Here is a 12,471-nt window from a genome sequence, read left to right as displayed (position 1 = left end):
GAGTCCCTTCCACAGGGACTTCATCTTCCACTACATCTACAGCTGGGAGCTCCAAGTAACTGAGCTCAGGCCTCTGGGAGGGCTGCAGGTGGCGGCGGCTTGCAGTGACTAGCACTCACAGAGCGACTGCAGAGACTGAGTTCAGATCTTAGTACGTGCATAACCTGTAAAGCCTGTGTGACTCCAGGTTCGAGGGAGCTAACAGCCTTTCCTTGCCTCTGTGACACTAACATGTGTGCACACACTCACACAGACTAACATAAATACATCTCAGAAATCCCTTTGACAGCATTTCAATGAACCCTGTCTCTTTTGCATCACATTCCTTAAGTCTTTTTATATTTAGAAATTTTTAAACAATTGTATGAGTTATTTGGAATCTCTATGGGTATGTTTTCCTAAATACACAAAACAGTGCTGATATTTTTCTGTGAAACTGAGGATGAGATGGATATTATGGTCTCTTATTAATCAAGTTTTTGTTATGACTGTTTGCATGTCCCCAAGACTACTTTGAAACATAATATTAAAAGTTCAAATTTTTCACTATCTTCAAAAAGAATCCCTCAGTATAAGTGTAATGTGGGGGGCAGGATTTTAGATTGGGTGATTTTAAATCTTACACCATAGCTCCATTTTTGAGGTATCTGTCTTAAACTCAAATACAACATGTTAAGTGGGCACAGCCGACTGGATTGCTTTGCTGCCACTGTCACAAGCACTGTTAAGGTATTGGCAGCAACACAATCGTACTTAGTAGTTCTGGTGGATAACCAAGAGAAGCGGCAAGGGACCGTATTGTTTGGGGGGCTTCTAGGCCCTTCTGGCAGAACAGATACCTGACATTAGGGCTTCTATTTAGTGACCTGTTCCTTCTAGGAACATGCAGAGAGCTGAAAGCATCCTTGCAGGGTGGGTAGGTTTCATGTGCCTGATGGTGCTATGTGGGCTGCTGGGGAACAAAGGCATCAGCGATCTCATGCAGAGAGGAACACTGAACCTGTAAGGCCAGCCTGGCATGGAGACAGGTATGCACTGGTGCAACAGGAACATGACGTTATGGGCATTAGCCACTCGCCTGCACTGACCAGATCCGAGGCCCATTCCTTCAGTGAGAGGAGATCCATCCCTAGATCCATAAGCCCTGTCAAAAGCCCATGACTAAGGTAATCTTAAGCTTCAGGGAGGAACCTCCATCCACTGTTTGGCTAAACTAATATAACATCGAACTGTCTTCTGAACACCTGTGTTTATTCAGCTCTGGAAACAAGCGTTACTCATCAGCTTCAATCAGAGAAGCCAGTCTTTGCAGAGAGGAGATGAATGCAAAAACCCATGACTCTGCAAGACACTGAGAATAAAGGATGCTGAGGGCTCAGTTCTAAACAAGATGTTTATGCTACGTTAGGTCCAGGGAACATCACTGAAGAGGGAGAAGAAAGAATCTAAGAGCCAGGAGACAGGGAGAGGGGCTGCAAAATGCCACTGCAATCGTGAACTCCCAGCAGCCGCCCTTACTGGCAGAGGCCTCCGCACTGAAAGCAGAATGACAGATGGACCAACTGTAAGCTGAAGTGCCGAGCTGCATGGAGCAGTGTCAATTAGCTTCAAGATACATTTTCTTATACAGTTTGAGATATACCCTAGAACACCATAAATGATTGTAAAAAATCTTACACCATTTTCAGTAATGACATGGCCCATGACAGCACTGGTACTGTTATTCCTAGACTGTTTTGTATTGAAAGGAACAGAGTGGATGAATTATTGTCCTGTATCAGTGGTAACTAAGGCTGAATATGGAGAAAAGGAGGTGGAATATAGAAAAAAGGGGCAAAGTGAATTTGAATTAGAAGTTTCAGGGCATATTGATACATTTACCTGTTATAGATAGGATATATAACAAGGCTATGAGCATTCATTTCTTACTTCTGCAAACAGAAATAAAGACAGTGGCAAGCACTATCTATTGTGCATACACCACGTTTTCAAATCTCACTTCTATCTAAACAACGTGAGGGTTCCTTAAAGAAATGGCTGGTTTCAGACCCAGGGCATGAATGGTACAAGATGACCCAGGTGTAGTGTGCCAAGCTGCAAATCTAAGAGCTATTCATAAATGCTGAGTCTCATCAGCAAGTCCCAAGGACCAGTCTAAGATGAGAGTGTCTGAAGTCCAATGGTCAGTGTTTTTTTGGTTGGTTTGTTTTCTAAAGTTACATGGCTAGGGAGATGGCTCTGCAGCTAAAGCACCTGTATGTTATTATGAGGAGCTGAGATTGGATCCCTATGTAAGAAGCTGGCCAGGACAATGCACTCTTGTAATCCACCTATGGAAGCAGACACAAGTGGGCCCCCAGCCCTTGCTGCACAACCAGCCAAGCCAGTCAATGAGCCCGGAGCTTAAGTGAGAGACCTACCTAAAAAACCAAGGTGTCGAGGAATAGAGGAAGACACAGAGCAGTTGACCTCTGGCCTACATACCACAAGCACACACAGAACAATGAAAAAGTTACCTGTGTGCAAGGCAGGAGTCTATGTCTCTGTCACACTTGGAGGATGCTAGGGAGCTACTTGTTCAGTTTGAAAACTGTCACAGAAAGGAAACATGACGTGACATTGACCCTACTTTCCTACGAAAAGTACAGCTCAGGATTAGCAAACCCTAGAGAAACGCTGGCCCTCCATCACTTTCTAGCTACCAAAAAAGATAAGACTTGGAACAGTATTCTGTACTCCCAAATTATGAAGTAACAGATTTAAAAAATAGACATCAATGGATGGAAATATCCAAGAGAGAGATAACCTTAACTTCTGTGTGTTTCATAATGGCAGAGAATACACAATGGTACCTGTGGATCAGAATTATCTAAAATTAACAGTAAAATCTGACTAGGCTTCTAACTTCCTTGTCACAAGAAATGCAATGGATTAGCATGGGTTCAGTGACCAAAATCCAGGCTTGTCAGTTACTCTGTTGACAAAAGCCTCTTCCCTCAATGAACCATTCCCAGAGAAGAAGGTGGTCCTTAAGGGGGAGAGAGGCATGGAACTTTTATCTCAAGTATTCTGGGAGGGGTCCTGGGCATGGAACTCAGGGCCTTATGCATGCTGAGCTGAGCAAGCATGGTGGCATGAAATCACACCCCAGGCCTGTTTTCTCCCCCTTGAATTCTGATTTGAGTAACTTATTAAATACAGATTTCCTCATTAAAGACAACAAAACTATTAGGAGACATTTTAATACTGGCTGACCACTTAATATCTTAAGAAATTACTATTTAAATGTAAGCAATTATAATGGCATTATAATATGAATACTAACTTAGAGATATACAATAAAATATTTACAGATGAAATGATACAAAAATGGGACTGACTTCAAAACAAGCTGGTAATGGGACTGGAGAGATGGGCTCAGTGATAAGAAGACTGGCAGTTGCCAGCACCCTCATGATGGCTCACAACCATCTATAACTCCCTCTACTGGCCTCTTATGGGCACCAGGTAAACCGGTGGTGCATAGACATACATGCAGACAGAGTGTGCATCCAATACAAATAACAACCACCTGGAGGAGAGGAAGCTGTAGATGGAGAAAGCTGGCTGTGAGCGGCTCACTGAAAACTGCTAGAGACTCCAGGCTTCCAGTGAGTAACTACTGAGATGTTCAGAGTGGTTGTGAATGTGGACTCTGCCTAGGGAAAATGAGCCCTTGGCAAACTTGCACAAAACCACAAAGTGGAGCACTTAAGAGCACCATGCTCGGGAGGGAGGCCAGGGACTTGTGAAGCAGGAGTTGCTTCTGCTCTAACTACTGCTTCTCCGCCTCGCTGGTAAGCCAAGTTAGGATTTCCTGCAACTCTTCCTAACATCGAGGTGACAGTCACCATAGACCCATTCTGCCAGGAAAGAAGGAATCCGAGCAGGACCCACAAGCAGCCACCAAGACAGAGCAGCAGCAGCAGCAAGCTGGTATGATCCAGCAAGGGTCAACCCAGGGCCAGGGGAACCTGACCAAGCTGACAGCTTTCCTGCTAAGCTGTGCACGTGAAGCAGCATGAGGAGGAACCCTGCCATCAGAAGTCAGGCTGCAATGCCACACACGGACAATCTCAGCATGAGATGCACAGACAAGGGGATTATGAGTTTGGGGGGGGGGTGTCTATAAAACCAAACAAAACCTAAACAACCCCTCAAACAAAACAAAACACAGAAAGGAAAAAAAACTCTTGATGGGAAAAGATAAAATGCACAGAGTTCTCGGCATCCCCTTTGCTCCATCGCTTCCTGGCATCATAACTTTTAACATTAAGATCTGATCTTAAACACACAGATATTTTAAAGTCATTGTGAAGGTCTATAGAAAAAATAGAAGACTCTGACCTGTTAAAGACAGAGGACTGAGAAGTCTGTGGATCTACAACAGGAGACATTGCCGTTCTATTAGCTATTCACAGTCATTTGGCTCCTCTGCTAATTCATTCCAGCCATGACCATCTCCGTTTGACTGAGTGGCTCTCAAGGAGGTATCATCTAAAAGAATTTGCCTTTGGGTATATCTGAGTCGCCATCTGGGCCCCAGCAGTGTCCACTCCTTTCTTGGCATCCTCAGCATGATGGCTGGCTAAGGCCTGTATGCTGCTAGCACACACCTGACATAATCAACATGGAATTGTGTCCATTGCTACTTCTAACACCTCTGTAAGCTAAGCAAAGCTGCAATGTCAGCCTCAGAGTAATGAAATCTCAGAGCTCCTTCACACAGATACCTCCTCCCAGCTCCCAGTCAGGGCAGCTCTGAACTCTAAAGACGTCCCCAGGAGGTCCAGAGTGGCACTGGTCAGTGCACACCCCTAGCTGTGGCCCTGCACTGCTGCTGCTATTTGGTTGAGGGACAATGAGAGGCAGGGGACTGTAATGCTCCTTACAGTCACACTTGTAAACACTGTTAACCTCATAGAAGAGGACCCAGAGTGTCTGATTGGACACCAAGGCACCTTCCTGCATTTGTAACCTTTGCCCTTCATCTGATATGCCTGAGTCTAGGAGAGCGTTGGCTAATGCTGACTAACACGCAGACCAAGAATGCGTGTCTTGACACAATGGACGTCGAGTTTTGTTTTTCTAGTGGCTTCTCTACCAAATGGATCTGTTTCTTAGTTAATTACAGCATCAACAAACGTATTCTTTCTGCAGCAGGAAAGGGAACCATTTACATGGATGCAACAAGTGTAAAAACAATGCAGTCCTCGGGGCTGAAATCATGCCACACAGGTTGTGAGTCTGCAGGCTCTGGGTTCTTCAGCTGCTTCTCAGCAAGGCCTCTCCCGACTGCACGCAGTGAGGCCTCAAGTCTCCAAAAATCTACACACCACACAGAATTAGACAATGGTACCACACAGTACTTCATATCTGTTAATCTTCAAATTACTTGAAAGTCACAAAAATAGCAATAGTATTCATTTTTAAAAATTATTTCAACAGCAAAATAAAAACTACAACAATTTTTCGGGTTGAGTCCTAAAAGTGCTCTTCTCAGTGGAGCGCTTTCCAGCCTGGCTGCCTCTGCAGGGGACGAGGGAAGTGCAGCAGCACGGGCTGTTCCTGTAGGCTCCTGCTGGCCACACAACACTGTTAGTCACTACCACGCTGTATAGACCTGTGTCAATGTGGACACGTGTCCCAACACAGACAGGAGAATGGACTCCTACTTCAAAGACACAGAATTCTATGTTAGCTAAGGCTAGGCAAAGGCACACTCCCACATACAGTGAGTTATTTTTCAAGGAGAGCTACAGCAAAAGCACAGCTTCAAGGGTCTCATGAGCCAAGCTACACAGGAGGGGAGGAGAAAACCAAAGGCATGAGGAAGACAGAGGAGTTCACTGCCTGGGAAGAAGTCACTCTTGGTATTGCCAAGGCCAAGACCAGGGATGGATGGAACACAATGGACTGACTGCACAGTGCCTAAAACAAAGCCAAAGCCCAACACAAGAGGAACCAAGCAAATGGACCTAGAGCTGAAAACACCCTTGGGGAAACCGGCAGGTAGCTGCCTCTCAGTAACTTCACTGCCTCAATGGCAGCTCGCCTTCAGTCTCACTCAGACTGTAGACTGGAACTTTCTCAAGGATAATTCCACTAAGCAGAGTGAACTCTGGCCTGACAGGTCCATGAAAACATTCCCAAAGCTACACATCTCACTCCTATCAAATCAAAGCCTTAGAAGGCTATCTGATCAATATCGGACAGACGTCCTCCCCAGCCCTATCTTCCGGTAAATAGAGACAAGCCTCGGGTGAGAAAGCCTTCATCTGCCTAGCAAGAGATCTGCCTATCTGCAGATTGGAGCAATTCCCAAAATGATTCCAATGCTTAGCTAGAGCTAATATTCACATTTGTTTCCTTAAGTTTACTGAGCTTATTATTTTGAAATCTTCTACAACCAGTATTCTGTCACTCAGCCTACGGCATTCAAAACTCAGTCAAAGTCCTTAGTCAGAGCTGCTTAATAGGAACTATTAGAATGTGAAAATACTGGAAGGCAAAGTATCTAAATAAATATGCAAAAAGGTCATTGTAATACTTACCTATCAGGCCCTTCTCCAGGGTGAAGGCTTTGTTTGTAAACATGCATTCAAAAGCCACAATGTGGAAAATCTTGTTCACTGTGTTGTGAGTCCCAACTATTCGGATATACCTGAGGGTGAGAAGAGAGCACAGCTGTTGGAAGGAGCTCTGGCACAGCCAGGGGAGGCAGGCACATGGACCAGACACAGTAAACCGGACCTACAAAACTCTCAAGTCAACCTCCTAGGCCAGCTCACAGCCATGCTGTTTCAGGAATTAAGCAAACCTCGGATGTGACGGACCTAGGAATCACTTCAGGGACTATTCAGTTCATTCCTTGGATGTCAGAATAAATGTAAATCCCGGAGACATTTACCCTGGAGATTAACAACCAGCTTCCCCCCTGCCTCATGGCTAGGAATTTATCTGGGTACATGTGCAAAACTACAGGCAAAATCAAATGCTCTCAGCTCTAAGACCTGCCATCCGTTGCAGACAAATGCACACAATCAATACTGCTTCCCTGTCCAAAGGAAACATGCACAGAAATGACTGAAAAGCACTGTGGGTATCTTTTCTTTTAGTATCGTTCCTAGTCCCAACTAGAAAGTTAAGCCTACATACTTACACTAGCCGCTCCCCCAATTCGCCCCCCCAACCCGCCCGACCTGACTCCTGGGGAGCCATCCCTGTAGAAAGAAGAAGAGGCCCACTCTGCAGCCTCCTTCTGGGCCCCACGGCTCTGCCATCTGCACACGGTATGCAGTTTCACCGGGCAGGTCAGGAGTGTTTTGGCCTCTTCACTCTGTCCATTTCCCTAGAGACTTCATCTGCCACAAACAAGCATTAAACCCCGGAGTGACTTGCTCCCTTAGCTCTGAAAGGACTGATAGTTCACAGGTTAATGAAGACACAAACTCACAATTTCCAAAGGGAATGTGCCCTACACTATCTTACTAGAATTCAAGAGGGAAGACCATGAAAATAACTAGATTAACTACGGATGCTCTTCCAAATTATGAACTGTGCACTCTGAGGGACAGGGGCATATGAGAGAACACATTTCAATTAGGAAATGACAGTCCAGGCAAGGTTTTAGTAATACCCTCTCTCTGCATGTAGAACCACCTTCGATTTAGATGATATAATTTGACTTCTGAGTTAATCGTTGCTCACTAATTCCGTAATCTCGCTCTCATCACTCTGAGTTAACTGGGGAATGTAGAAGACTATTTGAAACGTTCAATTAAGGGGACTGTATTTAGGGGTTTTGCATTATTCTTCCAGCCTGTGCCGCAGGGCATTCCTCCCTGTGTAGCTCATTTACCCATCTGCTCCCTGACACGAGCCGGTCACTCATCTTCAGGACCCATTCTAATGACACTTCCTGGACTAGCTACTCAGAGTGCTTGGACTTACTGCAGAGACATGTCATCCTTCTCTTACAGAGACCCAGCAGCTCCTCCTCCTACCAGGACCCCGCAGGCACAAGGAAGGTTTGCTGGCTTTCCCCAGCCTCAGTGGAGACAAAGAGGGCAGAGTTGATTAGGTTTTGGTTTTAGCAGAGAGTTCATTTAAAGTGAGGCTGTAATGTTCTGAGTAGTAGATTTGGGTTTGTCTTTTACTGTTGTCAGCGACGGTCTCCTGGGTGCTTTCTGGAAGGGAAGGGGTGTACTGAACCTGGAGCCTTGGCCTGAATCTAATTTTGGTCATTTCCTGTAACCACAGGAACTCAACCAGCATAGCACATTCAACCGCATATGCCCTAGGTGGCCCCGAGTGCTGCCATCTGCAACCTTAGAGTGGGCAGTTTGGTGCAAAGTGAACAGATCGTACTCTTAAGGTCAAGTTCCCAGAGAAACACTAGCCCTCCCACTGTGCAGGCTAAAAGCCCGAGTGGAGATCAGGCACCTAGCTGGTGCCTTGGCAGATGCTGGGCAGGTCTTGCCTGTCCTTTTTAAACAGGAAACCAAGCTTTCAAGTTTAGATTACAGTCATTTCCCAAATTTTACCCGGCAGAAATAGACAAAATTATACAAGTTTTCCTTCCCTTGCCCCACAGTTAGAAGCAACTGAAGACAAAGAGTTGTAGTGGGACACATTTTACAACTTCAATGACAGGGTTTGTGACAATAAACAAAATAATAGATAAGAAGAACACAGAGAAACGTTTCCAGGTCAAAGCCTTGCATAAATGAAGACAGCATTATCTCTGCCCACGGTCCTGAGGTCAAGCCAGTCATTCATCACTGTACATCACTTGCTGAGCACACAGCATGCCCCTGAGCCCTGTCACCCTAACCCCTCTTACTTTCTAAGCCTGAGCAACTTCAGCATAACTTACAGCAACACTTCATGTCCTTACCCAAGCTCACACTTCAAGAAATGAAAAATCGTAAGTAAGAAGCCAGGCTCCTCTCCTGCACTGAAGAGCCAGACAGGTTCAGCACACGGCTTCAACAGCGGCCGGGCTTCGGTAGCTGCTGACATCCCGGAGCCCTACACTCACATTCAGAAGCCTGTCTTACTTAGAGACCCTTGAGCAATGACTGAGGATGCAGGCACGCGCCTTCTTTGATCACAGGCTCATTTCCTTCCTGAGCTGAGAATGGAGGACCCCAGGGCGGGTAAGAAGCAGCGACTGAAAACCCAAGAGAAAGGGTTGGGATGGAGTCCATTTTTGTTTTGGTTTGGTTTTCAACTTTCTTTGAAAAGTGAAACAAAATGATTCTAATGTTTAAGAAAGGCAAGTGGACATCACTCTTCTGTCACAAGGATCGCTGGAGAGCACATGGGCAGAGCTTCAGATTTGCTCTTTCCTCTTCAGCGTCGTCACTGTGGCGCAGTCACTCACATCACCTAGTAACAAGGGCAGGGGCCACAAGGGCTTCATCAGTGTGCAGCGAGGAGCAGCACCAGGAACTGGAGAGCCCCACTCTGTTCTCTCAGAGGTCCTTAACCCAGAAGCTCTGTCTGAAGGTAATTAAAACTTAACCGGTGCGGTAGAAGGCACAGGGCGACAGAATGGCTGGTTCTGAAGAAGATAAGTGCCACACACACGGGTCCCAGTGAACTGGTCTCTCTCTAACACTTCCCCACTCTCTCTGTGTTCACTGTCTTCAAGTGGCTGACAAAACCTGGGCCTTGGACACAGTTCAGAACAAGATGTTTCAGTAACGAAGTTCTTCAGCTCTGAGAGACTGTGGGTGAAAGGAATCCTGCCTTCTTTAATAAGATAAAGTTAAAATGTTCAGGATAGCCTACTAAAACTAGAAAGCACTGAAGAGTTTCAGAACGATGTAGGCTTCAGAGCAATGTGGCCCACTACGGGACTAGATGAGTCGCTTGAGAGAAAAAGCAGCGATTAAAAAATTTTAACCTGCAGGTCGTGGTGGTGCACGCCTTTAATCCCAGTACTTGGGAGGCAGAGGCAGGTGGATTTCTGAGTTGGAGGCCAGCCTGGTCTACAAAGTGAGCTCCAGGACAGCCAGGGCTATACAGAGAAACCCTGTCTCGAAAAACAAACAAACAAACAAACAAACAAACAAACAAAATTTTAACCTTTGTTTCCTCCTCTTTAACAAAGGTCAACAATACAGCCCCAAGTCACAGGTTTACAAAGCCAAATCCTGTTGCCAGGTACAGTTGTTGGCCAGGTAACCAAACCGCAGAGGCTATCAAAGCAATGAAGGTTATTACCATTGCTCTAGACTGCCCACCAGAACTAGTTACTGCTGAAGCTACCACACGCTCTGGATACAAACCCCAGAGAAACAAAGCTGGAACTCAGCTGGCAGCTCTCTCTGCACTAGCTGGCATCTGACGTCATGGAAGGTGCTATGCAGGCCACTGGACAGGAAAAGCCTTCAACAACCACATCTGGCTGTAGACCCTTAGTGCTACAATAGCGAACTGTTTCTCTCTCCTCTCTACGTTCTCTCCTATCTAGTGATGGGGTGAACCCCAGGTGGGAGGGATAAAGGGTAGGAAAAGAACCCACAGCATACAGGAGTCCACCACTTACATGTCACCAAAAGCACATGTAGTAGAATTGCCGTCCCAGCATTTACACTACCACCAGTGCAGCACTGCACTTTAAATGGAAAAGCCTGTCATGGTGAGGGGTGATGGCCAAAGTGGTGACAGTAAGTGACTGCTGAGCACTTGGTTCTAAATGGAACACCGATGTCACCTCCTCCTAGTCCCAGAACATCATGGATGGCAAAGAACAGTGGGAGCCAGAGGGTAGGGAGAAGCACAGGGGGCACTGACTTAACAGCACGTTGGATGCTACAACTCTGAAAATGCAGAAGCTGTGACTGCCTGTGTACCCCTGTCCTGCCCACCAGGAAGAAGTGAGGGAACCAGATGGGAGGAAGAGATCTGGGAGGCTGGAGGTAGGAGGAGGATAAGAGAGTGCGGGTGTGAACGCATGTCTCAGTACACTGTATACAAAGTAGAATGTTGTCAACTTGTAAAAATAATTAACAGTGAAAATTAGCCACAAAAGGTCAACAATAAAACATTTACAGAGGCTGGGCGTGGTGGAGCATGCCTTTAATCCCAGCACTTGGGAGGCAGAGGCAGGTGAATTTCTGAGTTCGAGGCCAACCTGGTCTACAGAGTGAGTTCCAGGACAGCCAGGGCTATACAGAGAAACCCTGTCTCGAAAAACCAAAACAAACAAACAAAAACAACAACAACAAAAAAACCTTTTACAGAGTATTTAAATGAATTAAATATTTTAAAGTACCAAAGGCAAGGCTTGGCAGAGTAGGATACCTTAAGAGTAGACTGCTGGGAACATTATTTTGTGGTTTGGACTTTGAATACTGGGCTACCTAGAAGAGTATTACTGATGGCCACAGAACAGACTAGGCTTACGAAGATGGGTCTTGGTCACCCCCTCAGGCACCACAGCAGTGGGGACCATAGGGCAAAGGAAGCAGGCTCTATTAAGAATGTACATCTGAGCCGGGCAGTGGTGGCACACGCCTTTAATCCTAGCACTTGGGAGATAGAGGCAGGCGGATTTCTGAGTTTAAGGCCAGCCTGGTCTACAGAGTGAGTTCCACGATAGCTAGGGCTACACAGAGGAAACCCTGTCTTAAGAAAAAAAAAATGTATGTCTGACTGACTCTACGGCATTTCCTATCTTGATCACCCAGACTTTTAACAACAACCCTTTTCTGGGCCTGCCTCAGTGCTTGTGAAAGTGAGAGAGGAGTAGTCACTGCCTCCGCCTGCTTTCCCAGCTCCCCTCTCTGGTAAAGAGAACAGAACCTGGGCAGACTCATCATGGTGGTGTGATACACCACTGGGCGCAGCTGAAGGCTCAGATTAACTCATTAGGAACATGCCATTTCCTTACAGAGGCCTTGGGTGGTTTCATGGCATTATCTGCTGTTATGGAAGGACGCACACTCTCACCCTTCATCTGTCCATCATTTCTGTCAGAATGCTTCCAGAGCTAATTTCTCACAGCTAACACTGAAAGTCAAGCATCTTAATATACCAAAGAAAAGAGAAAATCAGTGGACTGTCTCTAGTTCCATTGGACTCCAAGCTGACTCTGAAATAGAGCTAACCCTTACCAGTGTCTCAGTTATATGGGGCTCTGTACTGAGCATGTTCTATTATGGGATACAATTTTATTTGTTAGGACTATTTAAGTAAGCTCTCAAGGAATCAAGTGAATCTAGAGTTCAATAAAATTTTAATCTTTGATAAAGTATTTTCAAATTGGACTTTACACTATTGGCATAAACAGATACTATGGCTGAAGCCATGTGCACTTTAAAGAAGGAATCTGTAATAGTTTCTGTTTTCTTCCAAGTGGCCTTGGAGAACTCTGAGGAGAAGTCCTATTCTTTGCTGTGAATAGGGACAGACCCCTGA

The 12,471-nt window shown here is 45.7% G+C and overlaps 1 protein-coding gene across 3 annotated transcripts in view; it reads right to left on the bottom strand.

Annotated features, from left to right (window-relative positions):
- The window catches only part of Btbd9 (BTB domain containing 9), a 351,932-nt gene that overhangs the window by 107,421 nt on the left and 232,040 nt on the right, over positions 1-12,471 (bottom strand). For all 3 annotated transcript variants that reach the window (XM_021186356.3, XM_021186361.3, XM_021186357.3), the window contains exon 7: positions 6,594-6,703. In XM_021186356.3, the coding sequence (XP_021042015.1) occupies positions 6,594-6,703 (110 nt within the window). The remainder of the gene's footprint in view (positions 1-6,593; positions 6,704-12,471) is intronic.

Source organism: Mus caroli, unplaced genomic scaffold (assembly GCF_978045245.1).
Source record: "Mus caroli unplaced genomic scaffold, Mus_caroli_1 scaffold_18, whole genome shotgun sequence".
Lineage (NCBI taxonomy): Eukaryota > Metazoa > Chordata > Mammalia > Rodentia > Muridae > Mus > Mus caroli.
This window is presented reverse-complemented; position numbering and strand designations above follow the sequence as displayed.